Source organism: Lepidochelys kempii, chromosome 25 (genome assembly GCF_965140285.1).
Source record: "Lepidochelys kempii isolate rLepKem1 chromosome 25, rLepKem1.hap1, whole genome shotgun sequence".
NCBI lineage: Eukaryota > Metazoa > Chordata > Testudines > Cheloniidae > Lepidochelys > Lepidochelys kempii.
The window spans coordinates 10,068,124-10,094,378 of record NC_136404.1 but is presented as its reverse complement, the minus strand read 5'-3'; the positions used below and the strand labels follow the sequence as shown (position 1 = coordinate 10,094,378).

Here is a 26,255-nt window from a genome sequence, read left to right as displayed (position 1 = left end):
TTATGCTAGGGGAGAAAAGTAGGAGAGTTATTAACTCTCCTGCTTCAGGACATAAACCAGCCTCTAATTAATGGGGGTTAAGAAGAGATTTTCCTGTGGTCCTTCTATAATTACCTACTTCAGGGTTTCTTACACCTTCTTCTAAAACATCCGGTACTGGCCATTATCAGAGACAGGATACAGGACTATATGCACCACTGGTTTGATCTGATCTGACAGTTCTTATGTTCCTATTTTGAGGCTGTGTGATCAGAAAGCCATCGTAATTCAGAGACAGCCATTTAGGTCAGATCATTTGTGGTGACTGGTTTTTGGGTAGTATTAAATTTGATCTTAGGGCTTGCCGACATGGAAACTGGAACCAGAATAACTAAATCAATAAAAAAAATGGTGTTAGTAATACCAAAATATGGCTTTCTTATTCCGAAATAAGTGTCCACACACAGACTTGCACTGAAACAGCTGCCAATGGGAATTACCAATATAGTTATTTTGGTTCACGATCCTGAATAGCCCAGCCCTTAAATTCATGTCAATTCTGTTGGTGAATTACCGATGTAAGCTAAATCTATGGAAGCAAAGTTTAAAGTGCCTCTCCAGTAGGAGCTTGTATCATTTAACTAGCCTGATTCTAAATCAATTTAGTTACATCAGTGCAATTTTTCTAGTATAGACAAGGCCAAAATTCAACTTTATAGTAAACCCAGTGCAAGGACTGGTCTACACCTAAAACTTAGGCTGACCTACCTATGTCATTCAGGGGTGTGAAAAATTCACCCCCATGAAAGACATAGTTAAGCCAACATACGCCCTGGTATAGACACCACATTAGGTTAATGGAAGAATTCTTCCCCCAGCCTAACTACTGCCTCTCAGGGGCAGGATTCAGAGGAACAGCCGTGTTAGTCTGTATTCGCAAAAAGAAAAGGAGTACTTGTGGCACCTTAGAGACTAACCAATTTATTTGAGCATGAGCTTTCGTGAGCTACAGCTCACTTCATCAGATGTTTACCGTGGAAACTGCAGCAGACTTTATATACACACAGAAATCATGAAACAATACCTCCTCCCACCCCACTGTCCTGCTGGTAATAGCTTATCTAAAGTGATCAACAGGTGGGCCATTTCCAGCACAAATCCAGGGGCAGGAGTTACTGTGCTTCTGTAGGTTTCAGAGTAGCAGCCGTGTTAGTCTGTATTCGCAAAAAGAAAAGGAGGACTTGTGGCACCTTAGAGACTAACCAATTTATTTGAGCATGAGCCTTCAAGAGCTACAGAAGGAGACAGAGAACCACGCGATGTAAGCCTGCGTTACAATAGCTCTGGCTGGATCCCTCTGCAGCTGAGCAGGAGGAGTCACCAAGGGGATCTAGATTAAGGAGTTAATACAGTTTCAAGCTGTTTGTCTCCTGGCCTGATTCTTTTACATTTACACAGCAATCAGGCAGAGCTGCAGGGAAGAGTGCCAAGGACTGTAGCTGATTCCCTGCCCCCACCCCTCTCTCAGCTTTGAGATACAGGGAGGTTAAGGGGCTAGACTACAGTTGTGGTGGTCGTGGGTTCGTGTCTTGCTTGATCTCAGTGAAAGGCCACCTCCAGTTCCCCCCCGCTGCAAAAACGGTACCTGACCCATAGGGGTAGGGACCTCAAAGGTGGGTAGATGTGATGCTGGCCACACCACTCCCTTTATGTGTTGTGGCTATGGAAACTGAGGTGCCTTAAACCACAACAGCCTGATGAGCTGCTTGACTTGACCCCCTTCTCAGGCCCTGACACCCCCCCACACCTAAAACTCTGTAGTGTACCAACTAAAGGGGCACCCATGCTGTTATAAAGGTAGGAAGGAGATGCCAGCAAAGAGGCCCTGCATAGGGAGGGGACCATGTGAAGGGGGAGAGGAGGACGAGGTGGTGGGGCAGCAGGGGAGAGAGGAACAGAACAGCTGGGAATGGGAGATGAAATGAAGAGTGAAAGCAGGCAGTGAGCCGGATTGGTGCCTGCCAGGGCTCACGTATCAGTCACTCACAGCTGTGCAGTGAGGGTGTACAAGGCTCCTGCTGACCTGGCTGGAGGGGGTCTGACACGGGAGTATTGACCCAAGCAGCGGGGCAGATAGAAGAGCAGGCCCAGGGGGCCAGACCCTGAACTGGTGAGACTAGGGTTACACCAGCTCGAGATGTGGGCTGGTGAAATCCTTCTCCCATTAAACACACAAACACTCTCCTAATATTACTTTGTCCTGAAGGCGATTGCTGTCATCGCCAGAGGGATCCTGTGCCCGGTGGCGAAGGAGGCTGGAAGAGGTGAGGCCTATGAGCCAATCATTCCATGAGCACGTGGCCCTCGCTGCACTAGAGTTGGGGACCCAGGGGTTTCTCTAGTTTGTAGAAACTGGAGCGGCTTTTGAGTTAGGGGAAATTACTGTGTTATAAGGAGGGCAAATTTGGACCTAAGGGCAGGAGCGAAGGATGCAGCAGTGGGGATCTGAAGGTGAAGAGGAATAGCAGCAGGGTTAGGCTGTGGCAGGCCGTACAAAAGTGATGACCCTTCCAAGTTCTGCCATCAGATGTTACTTCCTTGTCAAGGGCCCACTGCCTCCAGGACAAACCCATCGACCCTTCCACCTCCATCTCTCCCAAGGTGGGCAGCGGCTGTGCTACGAACACCTGCTGGGCAAGCCACGTTTTCCCCAGGTTCCTGCTGATTTCGATGGCGGCTGGGCCATCATACCAGCTCCACTGGATCCAGGCTCATTGGTGCGGCTTGCCCGTCAACACGGAAGGACAAAAGAAATACATGGGAGTGGAGAGAGAGAAAGGGACTCCTTCTTGGGTTTCCTTCGAGAGCAGGTAAGGTGCTGAGCAATGAGCACAGAGTAGCATTAACGGCTAGCCAGATTAGCTAGGGAGAAGCCAAAGGTTGTGATGCTGCAGCTGTGCAAGTGGTCATAAGACGTGAGTTTATCCAGTGGCCAAAAGCTTCTCTTCCCCCACCCCCCCAACGTAGTCACCCTTCCCCAGGATTCTTGGGCTACAATAACTTGAGTATTAATTTTTGTGGGAGCCACTTGTCTCCTCTGATTTCCCCCTGCTTGGAGACGTCTGGGATACAGGGGCCAAGTCCTGGGGCCTCCTGGGAAAATTCCCTGTAGGTCAGTCTGAGGATGGGAGGGTTTTGCCTCTCCCTGAAGCATAAGTTTCTGGCCCCTGCCAGAGGTAGAAGACTTGGCTACAGGGGCTGACGGTCTGATCTGGCGTGACAGACAGTCAGAGACGGGGTTATCGGGGTTGATGGTCTGATACAGCATGGGAGGCGGCTATAGGGATAGGAGGCTATAGGGATAGGACGCTCTGATCCGGCGTATCAGGGGATTGGATACAGGGTTATAGGGACCGATGGTTGGATCTTGCACAGCAGTGGGTTGGATACGGGGCTGACGGAGCACAGCACTCCCAAGACAACACTATCCTTGTGCACTCATGGCAGAGGAGAGGAGCAGGGGGCTACGCCAGACCTGTTCCAGCCTCTCAGTTCCTTGCCAGGCTGGTGAGCCAGGGCTGTGGTGCAGTGGTTAGTCAGTCAGCAGAGGCTGCCACAGAGTGGGTGGGCCCGGGAGGCAGCACAGTGGTGGTCCTGACCAGCCAGGGGTGCCAGGACCCTGAGGGACAGTGGCGGCGGTGCAGTGGTGGGTCCCAGCCAGCAGGGGGCGCTGCAGGGAGGGTTGGTTAGGGCAGCAGGAGGTAGGGCAGTGGCAGGTGACTGCCAGCAGGAGGTGCTGTGGGGCGCTGGGGTGGCAGCGCAGTGGCTGCGTCCCGGCCAGCAGGGGGCGCCGCAGAACAGCCGCGCGGTGGCGGTTCCCAGCCCGGCAGGGGGCGCCGCGGGGCAGCGGCGGGTCCCGGCCGGCAGGGGGGGCCGCAGAACAGCCGCGCGGTGGCGGGTCCCGGCCGGCAGGGGGCGCCGCGGGGCAGCCGCGCGGTGGCGGGTCCCGGCCGGCAGGGGGCGCCGCAGAACAGCGGCGCAGTGGCGGGTCCCGGCCGGCAGGGGGGGCCGCAGAACAGCCGCGCGGTGGCGGGTCCCGGCCGGCAGGGGGCGCCGCGGGGCAGCGGCGCGGTGGCGGGTCCCGGCCGGCAGGGGGCGCCGCAGGGCAGCGGCGCAGTGGCGGGTCCCGGCCGGCAGGGGGCGCCGCAGAACAGCCGCGCGGTGGCGGGTCCCGGCCGGCAGGGGGCGCCGCAGAACAGCCGCGCGGTGGCGGGTCCCGGCCGGCAGGGGGCGCCGCGGGGCAGCGGCGCGGTGGCGGGTCCCGGCCGGCAGGGGGCGCCGCGGGGCAGCGGCGCGGTGGCGGGTCCCGGCCGGCAGGGGGCGCCGCGGGGCAGCCGCGCGGTGGCGGGTCCCGGCCGGCAGGGGGCGCCGCGGGGCAGCTGCGCGGTGGCGGGTCCCGGCCGGCAGGGGGCGCCGCGGGGCAGCGGCGCGGTGGCGGGTCCCGGCCGGCAGGGGGCGCCGCAGAACAGCCGCGCGGTGGCGGGTCCCGGCCGGCAGGGGGCGCTGCCCCGTAGGTTCCCCCTTTGTTGCCTTTGGCGCCTTCCTCTATATAAGCGGCTCGGGCGGCGGCGGCGCTCTCCTGGCTCGGGCGGCGGCGGCGGGTCTGAGGTGCGCGGCCGGCGGCGCAGGATGGAGATGGAGAAGCGGCTCACGCTGGAGCTGCGGAACAAGAAGCCGGCGGAGGTGAGCGGGGCCGGACCCGGCCTCCCCCGACACGTGTTCCCGGGTGCGGGGCCGCCGGGCCGGCGTCTCGTGGAGCCGGCGGCTGCCGTGAGGGGCGCCGCCGGGTGGGGGGGGGGAGGGTGAAATCCGTGCGGGGGGAGGGGTAGCCCTTTCTGTGGGGCGGGGGAGCCCCCCGGCGGGGCGGGTGGGGGAGGGGGAGAGCCCCCGGGCGGGGGGGGAAGGGGCCGGGGAGCCCCCCCGGCGGGGCGGGTGGGGGAGGGGGAGAGCCCCCGGGCGGGGGGGGAAGGGGCCGGAGAGCCCCCCCCGGCGGGGGGGGCGGTTGGCGGCGGGGGAGGGGCAGGAAAAGGCTCCGGCCCCGGCTCGGGGGGGGCGCGGCGCGCGTGGCGGGGCCGGCCCGGCTGCCCGGGGGGGCCGGCGGCGGAGGCTCGGCGCCAGGCTCGCTCCCGTGCTGGCGGGCCTGAGAGCCGGCGGCCGGGGCTGGGGTCGGCGGCGTGTCCGGGGCTCCGGGCCGGCCGCGGGCAGGAGCCGGGCCGCGCACGTGTGCGGCGGGGCCGGGGCCGGGGCCTGGGCGCTCGGGCGAGCGTTGCGGGGAAAGCCGGGCCGGGGGAGCTGGCGCCCGGGGGGGGGGGACGGGACGGGACGCTGAGCAGCCCCCCCTCCAGCCCCGGAGCCGCGTGTGTCCCGGGGCCCGCCCGCGCTGGCGGGGAGCTGGTGGCAGCTGCCATTGAAATGCAGATCCTGTTAATATGGCCGAAGCGTGACGTGCCTGCAGCCCCAGCCATGCCGGCTCCAGGTCCGCGGGGCCTTCTCAGCCCGCTGGTCCCCTCTGTCGGGGGTCTGCTGCGGCTTGTGCCCCCCCCAAGTTTCACCGGAATCCGACCTAAAAGCGCCGGGGTGTCACCGCGCACGGGCGCTGAAGCGCTGCTTCCGTTCCCATTTCCATCCCGGAGGTGTAAAATCAATTGGCCTGTAACGATTTGGATCGACACTTCAGGGTCCAGAATGTAGAGTCGTAAAAGCAAGTCCTTGTAGGGAGCTTCGGTTTGTCCGGACTTCGCTAGTGCCTTTTATGTAGCCTGTTGTGAAGCTAGGCAGGTATCTCGGTGAGCGGGTGCGCCCCCTGGAAGACCCCTGCGCACCCTGGGGTGAGAACCACGGCTCTAGAACAGGGTGGTTTTTTAAAATAGTCTGTAAAACTTGCATCTGGTGGCCCCAGCCCGGACACAGTGCGGGCAACAGACCTATCTGGCTTCAAGATTAAACTCGATAAGTTTATGGAGGGGATGGTATGATGGGATGACATGATTTTGGCAATTAATTGATCTTTAACGACTCATGGTAAATAGTCCCCATGGCCTGTGATGGGATGTTAGATGGGGTGGGATCCGAGTTACGGCGGAGAATTCTTTCCTGGGTGTCTGGCTGGTGAGTCTTGCCCACATGCGCAGGGTTCAGCTGATGGCCATATTTGGGGTCGGGAAGGAATTTTCCTCCAGGGCCTCTGCCAATCTGCCCTGGAGGTTTTTCACCTTCCTCTGCAGCATGGGGCACGGGGTCACTTGCTGGAGGATCCTCTGCACCTTGAAGTCTTTAAACCACGAGTTGAGGATTTCAATAGCTCAGACATAGGGGAGAGGTTTATTGCAGGAGTGGGTGGGTGAGATTCTGTGGCCTGCATTGTGCAGGAGGTCAGACTAGATGATCATAATGGTCCCTTCTGACCTTAATATCCGAGTCTGATGTCTAACCATGGACAGTGTTAGCAGAGTGCCCTCTTGCCAGTGAGGATGGGCACCTGAAACGCACATGTGGCACTCAGCCATGTTAGATCTGTCCTCGGAGAAGGTTGCATACGTCTCTTGCCCTGGAATTTGGTGTTACTGGTTAAAAATTAGCCAAGGGGTTTTATAATTTTTTTCCATTTTATGTAACTGATGTTTATTCCTTGAGCAGTGACTGGCCTTTCCCCACTCAGTGTAGCGGCACACAGAGCTCTTCTCCTTTTTGAGAGCTTTATTCATAAACTGTCTCCCCGCTTTTCTCCACATCACCCACATGAATAATCCTGTTGAGTCTCCCTGGTGTACTTCAGCTTGTCATGACTGCTTTGCATCCTCCCTGTTATCCCTCATGGCCTTTCCTAACCGCACCATGTGTGGCATCTGGCTCCTCTGACACTTTGATGCCCCCTGTAGTATTTATTTCAGGCCTCCTGCCCTGTTCAGAGTTTGTGGTGAGTGTTGGCTGGTTTCATGGACTGCTTGTGAAAATAATATACCAGATGTCTTGTGACATCAAAAGTGGATTCCACTGATGCTTGGCAGGGGCAGTTCCTGGTCTCTGAATCAGGGATTTGTCTTTGAAGCTTACCCAGGCTAATACAACCCATTTCTTCCATTATCTCCCCTAATTGTTTGCATGTGGTTCAAGTGGACACTTTTTTTTTGTTACTGGAGGTTGGGGCTATTGTCACCAACAACTTTGGCTAGGTTAGGAATAAAAACACCTTTCTTCAGGCTAGGAGTCTATTTTGACTGGTGTTGGTGTTCCTTGGGGTTTTCAGTTAACACTTGATTAGGTTTTTAACTGCTAAAATAGTGCTAATGGTGTTGAACTGTCTGCATTTTTAGTGGTGTTTTCGATAGTTAAGTTTGCACTATTGAGCAAACTCATTTCAGGTGTGGGGGTTTGACACCCTTTGTGCTAGTCTAGATGACAGCCAAAGTGGCTTAGAAAGTGTATGAGTGGCTCCTCAAACCTGGCTTTTGTGGGGTTTTCTTAGCTGTTTAACCACCTTGTAAAAATGCTGTTGATGACTGGGAGTAGTATGGGAGAAAAGTGAGAAAGTCAGAGAGAAAGGTGAAGAATGGGGTAGATCCATGCTCCAATGTGATGGCTGAGACCCCAGACTTGGTTTTTGTTAATACCATAGGCGTTTTGCAATTTTTAAAATAAAAACATTTTCATGAAATAAAGTGGAGCCAGTGTTTTGCTAGGTTTATCCCTTCACTGCAGTGATTGCAATGTCAGGATTGCAGCATTGAAAGGGCAGAAGAAAGGACAAGTGACTGGTCGGTCTTTCACTGAGCAAAAGGAGTGAAATGTAAACAATAAAGCAGCAACATAGATAGGGCACATTAGTGACTGTCCCTTTATTTGTATTGTCGTAACTCCCAGGAGCTCCAGTCATGGGTCAGGACTCCACTGTGCTAGGTGTTGTACAAAAGAATCATTATTGGTACGGTCTCAGCAGTGGTATTGTCATGGCCTGGAATTGCAGGTGAGCATGCAGGGGGTCTTCGAAGGAACAGGAGAGCGAACAAGACTCTGGTAGCTGTTTGTAGGCTTCTGGAGAAAGAGAAGAATGAAAACGTTGATGGCTTTAAAGCATTGGAGGGTATTGAAATCACTGAGATGCAGTGCAGTAGAGAGCTAGGCAAATCTGCCTTGAGGGTGGGGACTATTGGGGCCGAGTTCAGCTGGTGAGGAATCATTTAAAATTCCCTAGTTGGTGCTTGGTAAAAGGATTGGAACAACCTGACCTGCCTGTTGATTTGTAGGAATTCTTGGTGATGTAACCTGCAATTTGGAAGCGATTTGTGGCCTGTTTAAAACCTAGTCTGATTCTCTGCTAGGTTCCCCCGTGTTTGGCCAGCCTGTTGGCACTGTGGCTCCCTTTGGTCTAGTCTCTCAGACCCAATTCTCTAGAGAGCAGCCTCCTGCTCCTAAGCTGTTTTCCCCAGTGCTCATTCGGAGCACTTAACTTTAATTTCCCCTGCACTCTTCCCCCATGCTCCGCTCTGATCCTCTGCTGTAGCCACCTCAATTTTAGCTGGCTGTTGTCCAGGTGCTGGGCTTGAGGCTACACCTTGCAGTATAGGAGTGGAGCTGAGTTGCCAGGCTACTGAAAGGAGTGCAGGGGTTCCTGCTGCTCAGCTCACCATTTGAACCCACAGGGTAGTGAAATGAACTTTCTCACATTGAAGGTTGGAGGAAATGTCATGCCCAGTGCTCAAGCCCCAGGGAGCAAGTGCTGACCCTCTTCCCCCAGCCCCGCTTGAGATACTTCCAGGCTATGTGATTCTTCCCCTTCTGGAATTGGGGCAGCTGAAAAATTCACCTTGTGAGCTGGGAAAAAGTCAAGCTAGCAGAACAGTGTTCTCTGCCTAGTGCAAATGAGTTAATGGGGAAAGGAATAAAGAACTCTAACCTCTCCCGCGTCTCCCCAAATGTAACTGAATATGTTAGGGGTGAGAAGGGAGCTGTTCCTATGTGTTTCTTAATATAGGGAAATGTGGAGGCATAAGTGGACACTGAGTGCTGTGGCTGGGTAGGAGAGATCCTGGCTGTTGGTCTCAAGGTGAAATTGCCCTACAAAACTGAGGTCTCCTGCAGTGGGAGGAGTTAAATCTCTTGGGGATGGCTGGTGCAACAGGATATGGAAGGGTCAGCATAAAGAATTGGGGATCTCTGGTGATGCCTGATCTTTGGGGAGAGGGGTTGATCAGATGCTTCTTTGAGTAACTTCTCCCTTTTCTGTAATCTTAGTCAGTTGCCTTGGCTGTTCTTTCCAGCCAGCTGGTTGGCTGATCTTTTGTCTAGCAGAGCTATTGGTGGCTAGCACCTCCTTAGCCAAGCAAGGAATGCTGCCCCCGCCTTGTGGTGGGGCCAGTTCAACTGCATTGTTGCTGGAGTACTTCAACACAGCTGAGCAGCTGAATCTTGAGCATTGGACTTCTGCATCCTTCAAAAGTGCTTTGTCTTTCATGCCTGGGTTCATGGGTGCTGGCTTGACTTGCTATAAGTACCAGGCTTTGCTTATAACAAGGCCTTCCTCTTACCTAGGGACAATCTTGAGTCTAGGTAACATTTATGTAGGGAGGTACGGTCTTGCTCTTGATTCACCCACAACTGTATGGCAAGCCAGAGGAATGGTGTGGATCAACTTTAAGGCTAGGGACATAAGGACAGTTGTGGGCATTAAATAGGACCTGACTCGGGCTAGACAAAATGCTTTCTAGATGGTGGGATGGCAGGGGAGGCAGTAATAGCAGGAACTGGGGTATAAAACTTACAATCTACTGCAGGGTACCCTGGGTCTTTTACAAACGGAGTATTTTTTGACATTTTGCAGCACATTAGTCACTCGTACTCACTCATTCCGTCAAATGTTGCAAGCAGAAAGTAGGAAACTCTAAAGTACGTGAAATGGCAAAGAGGGTGGCTTGTGCTTGCTGCTTGACTCTAAGAAACTCTTCCCACTACCAATTTTAATGTGCCTGATAAGAAACTGTCTTTAAATGTGGGGTTAATGTGATCATTCTAAAATAGGTTAAACAGTTTTTCTGGTCAATGTGAACCAAGCAAGGTGGGATTCAAAGGATGAGTTTGGAGAGCAGCAGTAGCTTTTTAGCCAAGGATGTGACTTTTGGCCTGCTTTGAAGAACATGTAGGACAAGAGCCCACTTTGGGAATTGAGCCTGTAACAACTGCTGTTGGAGTACTGGGACCCCTACTTGTTTCTGGGGTTCTTGCCATGCATGTTTGCCTATCTGACAAGTCATCAGAAGCAGCATGTGTGGCTGTGGGGTGCATGTGCATCAACTGAAGGGAGTAGATTCTTTTACTGTGGTAAATACTGAGTGGATGTGAGGTCTGAGTGTGAGCTGACCATGTTAGAACCTGTTCATAAAAAAAAAAGTTAGAGCAGAGGAATTGTCATGCACCCCCCTGTGCTGTTGTGCTCCTCAGTTGGCTGGGGGCTAGTGCACAACGTAGATGGAGAGTCTGGCCTTTGAGCCAGGCTGGAAATGCTACTTTGAAAGATTTTTCCAGCATAAGAGGGAAATCCAGATGGATGGAGAGATGGGACCCAAAGGGGATTAGTAACTGGATAAAACCTTGTAGTTTCAAATCTGCATGAAAATAATTGTCATATGAAAGCTCTTTGGTGCCATGTGAAATGAGTTGAGATAGTTCAGTTCAGCTCAGTTTTGATGCCCTTGTTAACATTTCGCTGCTTAGAAGCCACGAATTAGCTGGGCCACAGAGACTGAACCCTTTTTAGAGGTGATCCCACCATATCTTGGTGACATGGCATAGTGGCAGTGAAGATTACCACTGCCTTTTCTTTAACTATGGGTAGGACTGTGGTATGTAGGGACTGCCATGTCTGGCACCTTGTACCCACACTAAGGTAAACTTGGTTTACAAATAGTGGAGTACTTGCATACCCCCTTAACAGGGTGGCTGAGGGGGGGTTATTTGGTATTTGGCCTTAGACTGGTTCATGGCGCTTCAATTTTAAATTGGTCCCACTCAGGAGCTTGATATTAATGGGTTAATTTGATAGGTTAATACAAATTGATTTTAGAGCTGAGACACTCCAGAGGTTGTAAGTGACAGTGATGGCTCCTTGTGCCAGCTGCTGAGTATTTCTCCCTCCTCTTGTAGGTGAAGGAGCTGGTGCTGGATAACTGCCGCTCGGACGATGGGAAGATCGTCGGCCTTTCCTCGGACTTTGAAAATCTGGAGTTCCTCAGCATGATCAATGTCAACCTGCTGTCTGTCTCCAATCTCCCCAAGCTCAACAAACTCCGCAAGGTAAGCTAAGGGGTGGTGCCAGTCGGGTGTGAGGCTGTGCAGCCCTACCATGAGTTTTCTGGCAAATGGGGCAGTAGTGGCTGGCATTAGAGCTGAGCTTCCCTTATAGCGATTACTCCATCCCCTTGTATCGTTGTCCTACTTCATCAGATGCATCAGTGCCTGCCTCCTGCTTTCATGCACATGTGTGCTAGAATAGCCCCTTGTGATAGGGTTACCCTTGCATCGTGACCCATTCTGAGCACACCTGAGTGTCTCAAGTTGAGCACCCAAAACTAGAGACCACTTCTGAGAATCTTGGCCTCTTCCCTAAGCCTCTCCCATCACAGGGCCGTTATGCCTCTTTTGGTGCTGCAGCTATCTTACTGCTTTGAAGTGCTGAGCAAAAATCCTTTTCTAAACTGAAGTATGTTAAAGAAACATTTCTTAAAAAGCAGGAAAGGCCTGAAGCCTAAATTAATCTCCCCTTAGCCCATATGCGTGGACCACACTAGAAAAATTCTGTTGCTGGTCCTGGGTGCTAACAACTGGCTCAGCACCAGTTCAGAAGCCATGGGGCTGTCTTCCTCTCAGGCATTTGCAATGATTTCTCAACTCTTGCTGTCCCCGGCATGTCCCTCTCTACACCTGTAGCTAAACCAGCATGGGAACTTGTTGCTGACACCTGTTGTGGGTGCTGCCTTACATCTCTCAGCTGTGTGGGGAAGGGGCCTGAGCCTCTCAGGAGCTGCTTTGCTGCACATGATGTTTATATGGGGGTTAATCGAATAGTGGTGGGAGCAGTAACCAGGCAGGGTGACTGTACAGTCTCATTTAACCATTTAATAATCTTCTGTCCTCCTTTGAGAGGTTGAAGATCATATATGTGATGGCGATCACTCTATGTGCATGTGACTCCAATTTGCTGGAAAGCACTGTGGTCTTAGCAGATGCCTGCGACTCTGATCCTAGAAGCAACACTGCCTTTGGGGGGCATACCTCATTGTGATGGGAGCTGCCTGGTGAATGGCTGGCTGCGCTAGCTTCTTTCTGAAAATTTCCATCATTGCAAACACCTCTGGAGTGGCTGAATGTGGTAGGGTATTTTAAGCACTACCATATTTTTTGTGAAACAATGGTTGAAATGCAGGCAGCTGCCTGGAGTCTCGTCTGCAGTAGCCCTACCACCAGTGGAGATGCAGTGGTGTGAAATCTTCTGGAAGAAAGGATTAGTGTAACCAAGGTTGTAAAGATCCTTGGCAGTTTCATATCACTGACCTTGTGCTCTGACTGGTGTAAACATGCCCCTTGTAGCTGAAGTCTTAGTGATTTTCCCCCCGACGCCAGGCATGTAGGAGAGTGGAGGAGTAAACCTCACATTATTGCTTTTAACTTGGATTTTTTGGCACTGCTTCTTAACTTGAGGGATTGTTACTAGTGTGCCATATACGGCCTTGAGTGGGCTCAATAGAACTCCCTTCTGACATGATCATTCTGCTGTTTGTGTTAGGGAGGGTGGGGTATCAGAGCTGTGCTGGAAAACTGCCCAGTCCCCTGCCCTGATTCCTTATTTCCCTCCCTTTCCAAACAGCAAATATTCAGGGGGAGGAGAGGGGCTCATGTTTGCCTGCTGTGGGTTATATAATGAAGTTAAAATAGATTCTTAAACTGCAGTTTATAGGTAGCAAGGTCTAGTGGCTAGAGAATGGGGTTGGGAGTCTGGACTCCTGTGTTCTGGTCCATGCTCTGACTCACTTTGTGGCCTTAGAGAGTCAATGACTTACCCATCTACCCATATGTAAAATGGTAATGTTACTCACCTATGTCAAGTGTTGAGATCCTCTAAAGCAATGCCTCTGAATGTTTCCTGGCAGCTGGAGCTGAGCGATAACCGGATCTCCGGTGGCCTTGAAGTTCTAGCAGAGAGGACCCCTAACCTGACCCACTTGAATCTAAGTGGCAACAAGATCAAGGACATCAACACCCTGGAGCCCCTGGTGAGTGAAAGGCCCGGTGCATGGATCTAACTGATAGATGCTGTTCCCTTTGGGGGTCATGTGGGTGCAGCTGAAGTCAAACTATCTTGATAAATGTTCCAGTAGTACTTCGTGGTTCTCATGTGAACTGACAAGTTGCCCAATGTGTGGCTGGGCTAATAGTTATTGGCGCCTCTGTCTGGAAAACCAGCAGCCAGTTGCTCAAGGAACATGAAATTAGGCTGGATGAACAAAACTGTGGATGTAGTGCTCAGTGTCCACTTGGGAAAGGACTGCTAAGGGGTCGGATGTTTGAGGTAGGTGGCACCTGGGGGTGTCATGGAGAGGACTTGCTTGGCCCCCAGTGGGTGTCTGACATCAGTCCTAGGTTTTGTAAGGGGCACATATTATAAAAAATAGTATGCATGAAAGAGTTCCTTTACTATAGGTCAGGTAGTAAACCACCTGCTCCAGGCACATCCTTCTATCTCTCTCATCCCTTTGCTCATAGCAAGTTTACCAGAATGGTCTCCTAATGGCCTAACAAATTAATATTTGCAGAAGAAACTGCCGAATCTGCATAGCCTGGATCTCTTCAACTGCGAGGTGACAATGCTGATCAACTACCGGGAGAGCATGTTTGCCCTTCTGCCCCAGCTCACCTACTTGGATGGGTTTGATGCTGATGACCAGGAAGCCCCTGACTCAGACCCTGAAGCAGATGGTGATGGGCTGGATGATGAATATGATGAGAACGGAGAAGGTAAAGGGGGCTTAGAGTGGCTTTCTGTCATTGCCTCCCACCCATTTCACTAGCTGACCCCACTGACCCCTCCATAGTGGTGTGAACTCATTACCAAAGTCTAATCTTGCTTTGGTAATCCCATCTCCCGCAAGCATGAACTGGAAAACCAAATCTTATTTGAGCCAGCTGGGCTTGTCAGTTGACATACCTCCTGTGCATAGGTCTGTTCTGTGGCACAGGGTTTTACCTAATGTCAGTGGGGCTGTTCTGGGTTAGTTGCTCTTTCTGAGTTGGCACAGCTGTGCAAAAAGATGTCTGGGAGCATTTCCTGGCTCCCTGTCCCTGGTGTGTTGCTTTGAGCACATTGGTGGGGAACCCACTCATCTCCCTCTGTTGTGGTAGAAGGTGAGGAAGAGGATGATGATGAGGAAGATGAGTTGGATGAGGAAGTCATTGATGACGAGGAGGAGGATGAAGATGATCTGGAAGGTGAAGAGGAAGAAGATGGAGTAGATGATGAGGTGAGGCTATTCTTGTTGACTTGACATCAGCATGAGCCTTTGGGGCTGCCTGTTAGTAAATACTTCATCTGTGCTCTTGCTGATGAAAATCAGTCCTCCTGAGAAACTTTGTAATCTGACCAAGTATGCTGTATCCTTTCCTGAAAAGTGCTTGCTAGGTAGTCAACTGCTCTGGGAAGTGATGTCTGGATTCCTAATGCTGTAGGTGGGGATGGCATGAGGGGGAAACACCTTGCTGTGTTTCCAGGTGACGTTACAATTTCTCTTCTTTGTGCCCACGAGTTCCTGTCCCTGTGGGGTGAAGGATGAGGAAGGGGAGCAGGCAACAGGGTGCAAGGATGGGGGTTAATTTTGTTACTTGGCCATTTTGAGTTCCTGTGCTGCCAGAGGGCAGTGTCTTGAAGTCATACTTGAAGAGACCATGAATGATGACTTGAGTGGAAAAGGAATTAGATCTCTAGTCACTGGATCTTGGTCCTTGTACAAACAAAGATTCTTTTTTTAACTCAAGGAGGAAGAGGATGAGGAGGATGAAGATGATGACGAAGGTGAGGAGGGTGAGTAGATATAATTCTCCTAATTAAGATGCAGCACTCACAAAGGTAGCATTAACCATCCATTACTCTGATGCCAAAAGTCACTGTCTCCTTCTGGGGGCTGAGCAATAGAACTAGACACTTCTATCTTTTATGGCAAGGAAGTCTCGCTCCTGTCACCACCGAACTGGGACACTGTCCCAGAGCTAAATAAAATGTTAAGTATTGAGGTTGGGAAACAAAGCACACAAGTCAGGAAATTCAAAGTTAGGGCTTCCACTCTGCTACTCAGTGCATCCTGTGCATTCCATGGGAATGTATTAGTTGCACTAAACAGCCATCCCAAATTGCACATTCTGTGTTGTTGCAGTCAGTGTAGCGTTAGAAACACGAACTTTTGAGTTTCCTTATCTTATAGTTTTTTCCAGCCGTAATGCTGCATTAATTTTTGCATTTGATTTGCACATTTAAGGGAAAAGACCTAGTAGGTCTTTAACTGTAGGTGCTCATTGTTTTAAACCACTATTGAATGAGGGTGGTGAGATCCCAGAGTGTGCTAATGTAAACATGCTGACTGAACATTCAGTGCAGCTAACTCAGATTAAATCAGTCTCAGGTAGAATCCATTTTCCTTCCTCAGTGAGCTCTATAAAACAAGCCAAGTTTTGTAGCTTCTAGCCTCAGATCCTGGAGTCCCTGTTTCTTTTGCGACTTATGGGGAAATGGCTGACCTAACTTTGCACTCTTACCAAAATACTACTGCTTTGGACTGAGACCAAGCATGAATCTACAGCCCAAGAGAAACTGGTTAACACTAGAACTAAATTATACCACCATCCCAAGATATCTAAAACAGTCAGTTGGTATTAATAGGTTGTCAATTGCTAAAAAGCTGATAGGTAGATTGGCAAAATAACCCAGTTCTGTGTAATTCAATATGATACTCTGGAAGGAGGAGAGGCTCTAATGGAAGCTCTGCTGTGTTAACATTTTTATAAAGCACTTGTTCTAGGAACTGTGGTTTCTTTTATACTCTAGCTGGGGCCTCACTTCACTCTAGACAACAAAGCCCTGGACATCATCTTCTAACTTTGAAGAAAATTCCCTAGATAGTTGAAGATTGGATCTGGATGGGCTTACATATAGTTGATTATTTGTAAGGGTATTTATAGGAAAATGGAGGTTGGCGCAACTCTTGAATGACAAATCACCAAGAATAAACTTGGCTGAGAGTCTCAAAAGTGACTGGTGATTTTAAGTGCCTCAATTTTTGGGTTCCCAATTTCACATCTTGAAAAAAGGGACATTAGAGTTCAGGTGGTCACAGTATCTAAAATTTGGGCCCTCTGAAGTATCTCAAGAGCACCAAAAATCACTCGTCACTTGAAAATCTTGCCCAAGGCTTTTGCTTGGATGCTATGTAAAATGGAACAGTGGGTGGGACTCCGTACAGCAATTGTTGTGATTCTAGTTCATACTTGTTCACCTGCGAGATGTGTAGCTTAAATAGCCTGTGAAGAATGAGATCAAATGCAGTTCTGCAAGACTGCGAATAGAATTTAATTCTTACTCCCTCCCTGCAGACCTTCCACAGGGAGAGAAGAGAAAAAGAGACCTAGAGGATGAGGGAGAGGAAGATCCAGAAGATGAAGAGGATGAGGAGGATGACTGATAATCCTCGCGAGCCAATCAGTTTTACGGACTATGACTGTGCTTGTCCTAACCTCCCCGTTGTGTCCATGTGAGACTGTAAATCCCCTCTCCTGGCCCCTCCCCCCTTTGTATGGCTGCAGTGTCCACAGTATATTTTTTTAAGATGTAGAATACCGTAGGTGTTCAGGGGAATCTTTCCATACAAGACTCACTGTCAAGTATTTTATGACCAAAGGCTTTCTCCGTTCTGTGGTTTGCACAGCATTTTGCAAAAAAAAAAAAAGTTCTCCTCCTCCTAGAGCATCTCTCATGTCTGAAATCAGCCTTACCACATGGGACCGAGAGCTCCAGCAACCCTTTGCCATCCCACATGACCACAAGTGGCGAGCGCTCACCACCTCTGCATACATGTCCTCAGTCCAGCATTTGAAGAAGCTGCAAGCATTCTGAGCAGCGGATGCAAACTCTGCTCATGAAAGTGGACACTGAAAGCAAACAGTCACCCAAGGTGAACTGAAATCACAATAGTGGTGTGATAGTTGGAGATGCTTGAAGATACTTTGGGGGTTGGGGGAAAGGGCTTGAGTCCCTGAGAGAATCTGCTCTTTGCTGCATCTCAGACCTGTTAGGAGGAACTTTGCAGTAGCCTTGTCTCGTGCTTTCCTATTTTTTTTATAAACTGGAATTTTTTTTAGCCATTAGCTACTACTTTGTAGCTTTCAGTTCTTGGATGTCTGCAAAGCAATTCTGGTTGGCAGCTGTGAATATCTTCACTTGCCATAAGGTGGCTTTCTCCACCCCCTGCCAACCTACACCTTCAAGGAAGGATAGGAAACATCAGGCAAGGGGATACTGCACTGCTACCAAACTGCATTTGTCACTGTACAGAATAACCATTATCACTGTGATACACCTAACTCGGCATTCACCGGGAGACCGTGTTAGCCTAAATATTCTCAGGGTCCTTCTGGCTAGCCAGTAACAGCTCTCAGCAGTGGCCTCAGTCGCTAGCCTGGTGCATGTACACCTCTCCTTTTCCTTTTCAGAGTGATGAGAAGTCCAGCTCTTTCCCATTTATGCACTGTGTGCTGTGACAGCTGTCTCTCTTCCCCTTCACCCCAGCTCGTAGGAGTGGAGCCACTGCTTCTCTGACCGGTTTGAGGCATTTTTTTTAGAACAGAGAGGGTGGAATCCTGCCAAGTGCAACATGGGATTTCTGACCTGAGTTCACATGATACATCTGTTAGTTTCTAAGGAGGGCTGTGGCCCCATGGCATCAGGGGCATTAACCAACCCTTCAGTATTGAGTGCCTAGTGATCTCTGCTCAGATAGGTTGGTGAGAGTGGGGGAGAGTAACTACCTTTTCACCAGGTTTGTGGGGTGTTCCTTGAGGCTTTATACTAACGCAGATGCTTTGGCACTTAACAGGGTTCTCCCTCAGCCACTGTGGGCAAATATGTCAGCACCCAGCAGTTGCACGTATTCCTCTTGCAGCAAGAAGAGAAAAATCTCACCCCCTCCTGTAAAAGGCAATTTTTGCAAAGGTGCGTTGGGTACTGCAGCACATCTGGATTTCTAGCCCTGCCCTTGTCTCTTGCATTGTACAGTAGCTATAACCATTGAGAGATGAAACTTCTGTAAAATGCAAACTGAGTAACTTATAAATGCTAAAGGAATTTAAAAAAAAAATTCAGAGCAGCAGTTGATATTTTTAATTTCTTCCTTGCATTTTTTCAGCAGATTGTATGGATTTTATATTAGCCTAGTAACTGTCAGGTTTTGATTGGTCAGACTAGTCCCAGAAATAAGGATCTTCACCCCTTTTGTATCTTTTTTTGTTACAAAATTTGGATAAAACTTTTAATAAAGACTTCAGTTTTTAAAAACCTATTGTAATGGATGGTGTGTTCACTGCTTCTTGGGAAACTTTACATTTCTTGAGGAAATCAGCGCTGGATGTGAGACAAGGGAGTGTATTGACCACTCTTGCTCAGAGCAGGGTTTTCATTCCAGGACTCCTCAATCTAGAAGCACAGCTTATGGTTAGCTTTTCTTGTGAACGCCAGGATCTCTTCAGGGAAGCCAATGACTACTTTGTCTCTGGTTACCTTTAATAGCTAATAATGTAGGTGCATGCTCTGTATTGTTCCTTCATGATGTATCAAGATCACCTTGGGCTTAGAAATATTCTGCTTTTTACTCTTGAAATAACTAGAATATGGAGCCTTCATTTATCTCTTTGCTGGAATGGAAGATCTGGTTAAAATCTGGAGGGCTTGTGCTACTTTATTAGCTCCATAGGGCAGATGCCCTTAAATTCCATAGGAAGAGTCTGACTTTCAGGTGTATTGAAAGGGATCAGGTTGTTTGGGTGGGGAGGCAGAAGAAATTCCAGCTTTCTTTCCAATCCTGCTTGATTGGCTTTTCTGTAACATCCACGCTTGTCCCACAACACAATTCCTGCAGAGCATTTTGCCATGGCCAACTTGCTTAAAGGGACACTGGCCAAACGTGTTGCCTAGACCACTCACGCCTTTGTAGTCTTGATTTGCAAGGACCCTTCCAATAACCCTGTCTGAGGAATTGCACTCCAGCCCTGCAGCCTACTGCCAGGGCCACTCTGGGTGCAAAGGAAGTTTAGCTTCCTAAAATGAGATGGAAAAAACCTTACCAGATGAATTTCAATCTTCCTCCCTCCCCCATAACAGGGGCAGGGTTGTTCTAGTATATTGGGTTTTGCTTTGCTGGCTTTAAACTGTCTCTTCCCCCTGCCCCATCCTGCTGTAAACAAGAGGAGGTTGTGTCCCAATAGTGACTGATCAAACTCTCCTTGTCTGGGATCTGTAGGGGCCCCCAAATCTTGCATGCTCTGTGGCCAGCTGAGCTACCTTATGTTGTCAGGAGAAGGCCTGGCTGCTACAGCAAGGTGGGAAGACCGGCAACCATGACTCTGTTCGAGGACAAAAGCAAGTGCTCACACTTACCCAAGACCAGCTGCGAGTTGGGAAGCAGGTACCCCCAGGAAGGATGGACAGACAACCTAGAGCGATTCCCATAGGAGATCCAGGCTTGGGAGAAAAGCACCACCCCAATAGGCCCACAATCTACAAGGAAAAAGTGGAGGGGGAGTTCTGCAGCAGGTCCTGAGCACTGGTCTACTGCAGAGCTGCTTTGGCTAGTTTCCTATTCCACCTCGAGGCTGCTGGGAGGCAAGGGAAGTCCTGTTTTGCCAGCCTCTGATTCCTTCTGCTGGTCAGACACCCACTTTCTGCTTCCCTTCTGGTGGCCAATAGGAGAATCTGGCCCTTTGCTGGGAGAGAGCCCTGATCAAGGCAGCTGTGAGTCTCCTGCTGTGCGTCCCAGCAGTCTGTTCTCTCTGGGGCCTGGGCTTTCCACGAGCCTTGCAGGTGGGCAGATCTCTGGGGAAGGCACTAGCTTGGGCCCAATCTCTGGGGTGAGGGGGATTGAGGTGAGGGACCGTGAACAATCCCTGCTCCCACTCTATTTCCTGCTGCTCTGCAGCATTAGGAAGTGCTTGCCCCATCCAGTTAGCTGTGTGGGCAAAGCTGCTATTGGTGAATAGCAACTTCCCTTCATAGCACCAACAGGGCTGTGGCTGATTCTGGGAGCTGGTGGGAAAGGGAACCTGTGGCCTGTCAGATGGCTGGGATGCCCACTTTGGTTTTTCAATGCAAAGGGAAAGGCCAGTGCTCTAAATATTTAATTACAGTATCACCCAGAGGTCCCAAACCAGATCAGGATCCCGATGTCCTAGGTGCTGTACAGACACGAGACAGTCCCAGGGACCCTGCTGTCTAAATAGAGAAGACAAAAGGTGATAGGTTAAATGGAGGCACAAGAATGACAGGGACTTGCCCAAGTTCAGTGATGCAACCAGTTCTCCTGGATCCCAGGCAGGGCCTGATCAATATGCTGCTGCCTCCCGAGAGCGGCTTTCCCTTCCCTGGAGAGAGGGTCCCACAGCCTGACTGGCAGGAAGTTCCTCCTGATTGTCTGTCTATTTACTCCTTGATCTGCCCCAAATACCCTTTGCTGTGGTATCCATCTTGGTAAGATGCAGGCATGTCCTCTCCTCTCCCCTCCCCAGCCGACTTGCTGAAGCTGTTCCCACAACCCAGCCCCTCACAGCTGCGCTCCCTCCAGGCTGGCTGGGTGGAGTGGGCTTGTTGCTCTCTGGGCTCTCTGTTTATGCTGCCTCTACATTGTGCCAGACTCCCCCCCTTTGTGAATTCCTTGGGAGCTGAGGGCTCAGCTGTGTGCCAGCAGGGAAGAGGGGTCTGGCTCTCCTGCTGGCTGACTCATGCAGGGTGTAGTTGCCACAGGCAAGTCTGAGGAAGGCTTTGCAGTTGAAGCTGCCTGGACAGATAGCTGCTGGAGGAGGTGGGGAGAAGGAGGTAAATTAACCCTTCATGGTCTTGGAGGAACTGCTCACAAGCTGTGCTGGGGTACAGGGAGACTCCTAGCCCAGAGTGGCTGCCTACCCCTTCTCTCTGACTACCCCTGCGTAAGGTAACTGTATAGTTCCCCCTTACCACAATACCCTGGGACCTGTTCTCATACGGCACTCACCACTGTGGTATGCGAATGCCTTCCACTGAGCAGTGGTTCTCAAACTGGGGGTTGGGACCCCAAAGTGGGTCATGACTAGACATGTAAATATTGTTTAAAAGTTAACCATTTAAGCAGTGCATTATATTGTTTAACTGGCTAACTGATTAAAGGGAGAGGGGCTGGGGCTGCTCTGGGCAGTGCGGCTGGGGTTGGTGGGCCAGCTGGCCTGGGATTGGGGGTTAATTAACTGGTAAGACTAATACTTACTGGCTAACCATTTAATATTTTAAATCCCTTGTCAACCCCATTTTAATGCGGTTGCCAGGGCTAGCTTAGACTTGCTGGGGCCAAAGCCTGAGCCCCACAGCCTTGAGCTCAGGTTACAGGCCACCTGGCTGGGGCTGAAGCTCTTGAGCTTTGACTCCTTCCTGCCCAGGGCAGCGAGGATCAGGCTTTGGGCTCCTCCCATCTGGGGTAGTGGGACTTGGGCAGACTCAGGCTTTGGTCCTCCCTCCTGGGGTATAGTTGTGGTTTTGTTGTTTTTTTTTGGCAGAAGGGAGTCACAGTGCAGTGAAGTTTGAGCCCTGCACTAGTGTGTCAAGCAGTGTGATGTGCGTCATCTGTCTTGTTTGCTCCTGTCCTCTTCCCAGGGGGAAACTTGAGGGTGGGTGGAGCGGTTTGTTTTTGATAGGGTTTTGTTTTGGATTGTCTTACTGGTCCCATTGCTCTGTTTATGCTGGAGCAGGCAAGTCAGAGAAATGTGCTTGGTCCAGGCCATGGCGTGCCTTGATGAAAAGGACTGAGACGCTGGTGCAGAGAGCAGCAGACAGGTTTGATGTGCTCACATTAGGCTGTGCTGCTGAGGAGCTGGGTGCAGTGTTCTTAGTGAGGGTTTTCTGAGGGCTGGTGGCCTCCTGCCCAGGAATAGGGTGTTGCTATGGTCCAGCTGAGTGGGGATGAAGACTGGTATAAGTTGATGCCAGAGCATCGTTCACCAGGATAGGACAGGCTCCCAGCCAACTGGCGATGATAGCAAGCGTTACTATGTGAGCCTCCTGAATTGACCAGTTGTGGGGCTGAAGCTTCAATCAGGGCCTGCGTTACAGCTGCAAACTCTTCAAAGTGCTTTCCTTATGTGCCTCCTCTCCTCTCTGCACCCCAGCACCTCTGCCTTCCTCAGGTTGAGCCATGGGGGAAGGAGAATTAGAGCTGGGTACCATCTGCCTAGCAGTGCTAGTTGAGTCCCTGGCATCTGATCTGCTTCACCTAGTGAAGGCAAATACAGCCGGAGTCAGAACTGAGCCTTGGAGGGCCAGTTTCCAAGCTACAGAGGGCCAAGTATTAAATCCCTTTTACAGCTGAGGCCCAGCAAGAGAAATTTGTCCAAGGTCCCCCAGGGCTGGGGCAGACCCTGTGGCGGGCAGACTAGCTGCCTCACTCCTGCATTAGCCTGCCCCTTACCCACAGGTGGGGGTGTGACTCCGGCAGCTTGGCTCAGTCCTCTGCTGAGCATTCACCCTGGGCAGCTGAGGTGGGGTGGCTTTCCCATGGGACAATAGTGTCCTTGTTTGTATTTCCCAGCCCCAGCCTGTGGAGCAGGTCGGGGAGTGAGATGGTGCCCTGGCTCAGTTTGTTGTTGGGCCACTTCAAGGGCCACGCTTTGCTCTGTGGAAAACAATAAGTAGTGGTGTCCCCACCCCGTGCTGTTCAACATATTAATCAATGATCTAGAAAAAGGGGTAAACAGGGAGGTGGCAAAATTTGCAGATGATGCAAAACTACTCAAGCTAGTTAAGTCCAAAGTAGACTGTGAAGAGCTGCAAAGGGGCCTTACAAAACAGCAGATGAAATTCAATGTTGATAAAGGCAAAGAAATGCACATTGGCAAATGTAATCCCAATGACATATAAAATGATAGGGTCTAAATTAGCTGTTCCCACTCAAAGAGCATTGTGGATAGTTCTTTGAAAACAGCCACTCAATGTGCAGGGGCAGCTAAAAAAGTTACCAATGTTAGGAATCATTAGGGAAGGGACAGAGATTTTTCTATCTAAAGCCATGGTATACCCACAGCTTGAATACAGCATGCAGGTCTGGTTGTCCCAGCTCAAAAATGATCTATTGGAACTGGTACAGAAAAGGGCAACAAAAATGATGAGGAGGCTGGAACAGCTTCTCCATGAGGAGAGATTAATAAGACCTGGGACTTTTTAGCTTGGGAAACAAATGACTAAGGGAGGAGGGATATAAATGGGGGAGGCAGGTCCTATAAAATCATGATGGGCGTGGAGAAAGCAAATACTTATGTGTTGTTTACTCCAGCTCATAAACAAGAACGAGGGGGTCACCAAATGAAATGAATAGGCAGCAGGTTTAGAACAAACAAAAAAGTATTTTCATACCATTGCCCAGTGGAACTCAGTCTTGGCCTTCACAGCATGCTTTGGCAAACAGCGTTTAAAAAATAACTAGGTAAGTTCATGGTGGGGGTGGGAGTAGGTCCATCAATGGCTATTAACCAGGATAGGCAAGGATGGTGTCTCTAGCCTCTGGCCAGAAGTTGGGAATGGGTTCTAGGGGATGGATCACTTGATTACCTGTTCTGTTCATTTGCTCAGAAGCACCTGGCATTGGCCACTGTCAGAAAACGGGCTACTGGCCTAGATGGACCTTTGGTCTAACCCAATGTGGCTGTTCTTACGAATGGTGAACCTAGCACTGTGGCTGCTTCCAGGCTGCTACTTGATCACTGTGGGTGGGTGGTAAACAAGAGGCTGGCAGAGAGTAACTGATGGGGCTGTGCCATGCACCCGATTTCCCCATCTGGCCAGGCTAGCTGTTTTTCTGCCTCCTTGTTGTTGTGATTGTGAGATCTGTGGGCCAGACCCCTCTCCCTTCTGAGTGTTGGTGTAGAGCACCTAGCATGGGGGGGAAGCCACCTGCTCAGAGCCTGTGGGCACCACTTCAATACAACTAATTCACAGGGGAGGCCAAACAGCCTGCAGGTTGTGTAGAGCAGTGTTTAAAAGTAGCTTCTCTATCTTCTTTATGCACCCCCCTGTGAGATTGAAACAGGCTCTGGTTGGAGTTAGAAGAGGTAGGTGGGTATCAACTGCTGGCTGGATGTATAATAGGAAATAGCTTAGGGTTTTGTAAACCAGTCTGCCAAGAGTTACAAGCCCCCCCTGAACTAGGGAGGATTTTCACCTAGCCAGGCTCAAGGGGTTTAACTGAGCAAAAAAAAAAAAAAAACCCCTCACATATTGACAGGTTTGGCTCAGTGAACCTCACTTGCAAGGAAAAGGCAGCCCCTAGGCACAGTGTGAGCCATGAACCAGCTGCACTTGGAGTGGAGGGAATTTCCACTTCCCTCTGGCCTGGGGTTGTACTTGAGCTGCTCAGTTCCAGTCCCTGAGCACCGGAGCCAGGTTAGCCTACCCCCCTTGGGTAGATACAGCTAGCTCAGCAGCACAAGGCTTCTGGCGCCCTTGCTCTCCCATCCCCGAGAGCTGGATTAACCAGTTGGCAGGAAAAAACCTGTTACTGCCAGAAGTGTCTACACACTGGTGCTACCTCAGGAACTTTGGGCAAGTCCCTTCGGGTCAGATTTGGGAGGTGTAGAGCAAGGGGCTTGGTTTCACCCAGAGCATGTGGCATATGGGGGGTGCACTTTTGAAAACTAGGCCCACCCGCTCTCTGTCTCTGTCTCCTCTGCTGTGAGACAGGGCTAGCTGGGCCGTGTTTTCTTAGAGCAGAAGCTCTAAAGGGCAGAGGGGCTGGGTGTTTACACAGCAAGTTCCAGCCTGCAGGTGCTGCCGCTAGAACAGAGCACTCCTGCTCAGGCCAGCTCCCTCGGCCTGGATTGATGCTGTCAGCCTCTTCCTTCGCTCTAAGCAGAATCCTGCAGGTCGACCATGTCCCCCTGCTCCTGCCACGGTGCTCTGAGGGAGCCAGGCCCTGCTATTATTACCCTATTAAAAGTCAATTATCTGGCCTTGAGGCAGGCAGGCCCACCCCCCATCCAGCTCCATCCCCCAAGGGAAACTCCCAACGGTTTCTACCCAGCTGCAGCCCACGCTCAGAGCCCTGCCTAGCAGCCCCCTGCTCCCCGCCTGGGGAGAGGTCATGCCCAAGGCAGTGTGACACAGAGCAGACACAGCCCCCTTCTGTCCAATTCCCATTTATTTCTTAGCGACCTCATCCCCGAGAGGAAGTCCACTAACTCCTGAGCAACTCTACCAGGCTTTACAGCAAACCCTTGTGCCTGGAGCAGTAAAAGCTGGAGCGGGGCAGGGTGGGGGGAGATATGACACATACAAGCTTCCAGGCCTTAAATTAAAGTTTTCCAAAAAAAAAAACAACCCCCCAAAAACCCCAAACCCAAGAAAAAGCCCCCTCCCTGCTCAAACTCTTTGCAGTGCACAGCTTGAAGTCAGTGGCATGGCTACCGCTGAGGGGACCGGTGCAAACACAGCATGGGAAGAAGAGAGGAGGGTGGGTAGGTTCCTGCTGCAGCACTGGCTTTTACATACACCCGTTCCTACTGCATTCCCATGCACACCTCCCTCCCTCCCCACCCCTGGCTCAGCAGGAGCATCAGAGCTGCGAGTACAGGGAGTTCTCCATCTCCGGCGGGAGCTTTGAGTGGAAGGAGGCGAGGCCAACGCCAAAGTCTGCAAGAGAAGCACAAGGTTGAAGGATCAGCGCTAAGAAATCCTCCCTGGCAGCTGCTTGAGAGGCTGTGGGGAAGTGGGACACTGGGGGCATGGCCTCCTAGCTCATGTGGGGCCAGTGCTCTGGCTTTATGCCACACTGCTGCATCTCAGCAGAGGCCCACGGTGTTGGGTTGGTGTAGAAGGCAAGCTTCTAGCCCAGCTGGTGACCAAGAAAACCTGGTCAGGTCCAATACAACAGGAGCTGGTAGAAAGGCCCAGGCTGTTATCTGCT

At 50.9% G+C, this 26,255-nt stretch overlaps 2 protein-coding genes and 1 long non-coding RNA gene across 10 annotated transcripts in view; 1 reads left to right on the top strand and 2 right to left on the bottom strand.

Moving 5' to 3' along the window:
* Positions 1–4,572: 4,572 nt before the first annotated feature.
* On the top strand, positions 4,573–18,622 carry LOC140903275 (acidic leucine-rich nuclear phosphoprotein 32 family member B). 3 transcript variants are annotated; one of them, XM_073324286.1, is made up of 7 exons: positions 4,573–4,722; positions 11,176–11,325; positions 13,179–13,301; positions 13,842–14,043; positions 14,428–14,546; positions 15,058–15,094; positions 16,666–18,622. In XM_073324286.1, the coding sequence occupies exons 1-7, from the start codon at positions 4,669–4,671 to the stop codon at positions 16,752–16,754; spliced, it is 774 nt and encodes a 257-aa protein (XP_073180387.1). In that variant the 5' UTR covers positions 4,573–4,668; the 3' UTR covers positions 16,755–18,622. The 3 variants fall into 3 exon arrangements, with proteins under 3 accessions (XP_073180387.1, XP_073180385.1, XP_073180384.1); XM_073324284.1 differs by having other exon boundaries at positions 4,574–4,722; positions 14,431–14,546; positions 15,058–15,103; XM_073324283.1 differs by having other exon boundaries at positions 4,575–4,722; positions 15,058–15,103.
* LOC140903276 (uncharacterized) lies at positions 7,860–13,301 on the bottom strand. Of its 2 annotated transcripts, none has more exons than XR_012156206.2 (2): positions 13,125–13,301; positions 7,860–8,070 (listed from the first exon to the last, which is right to left on the bottom strand). It is a non-coding gene; the product is annotated as an uncharacterized LOC140903276 (long non-coding RNA). The 2 variants fall into 2 exon arrangements; XR_012156207.2 differs by having other exon boundaries at positions 12,304–13,172.
* Positions 17,487–26,255, bottom strand: part of ZNF414 (zinc finger protein 414) — a 30,845-nt gene continuing 22,076 nt past the window's right edge. For 3 of the 5 annotated variants that reach the window (XM_073324280.2, XM_073324279.2, XM_073324282.2), the window contains one exon: positions 25,473–25,981. In XM_073324280.2, coding sequence (XP_073180381.1) covers positions 25,905–25,981 — 77 coding nt within the window. In that variant the 3' untranslated portion in view covers positions 25,473–25,904. Of the gene's footprint in view, positions 25,982–26,255 lie in introns of all 5 variants that reach the window. The other 2 variants (XM_073324278.2, XM_073324281.2) reach the window with 2 other exon arrangements.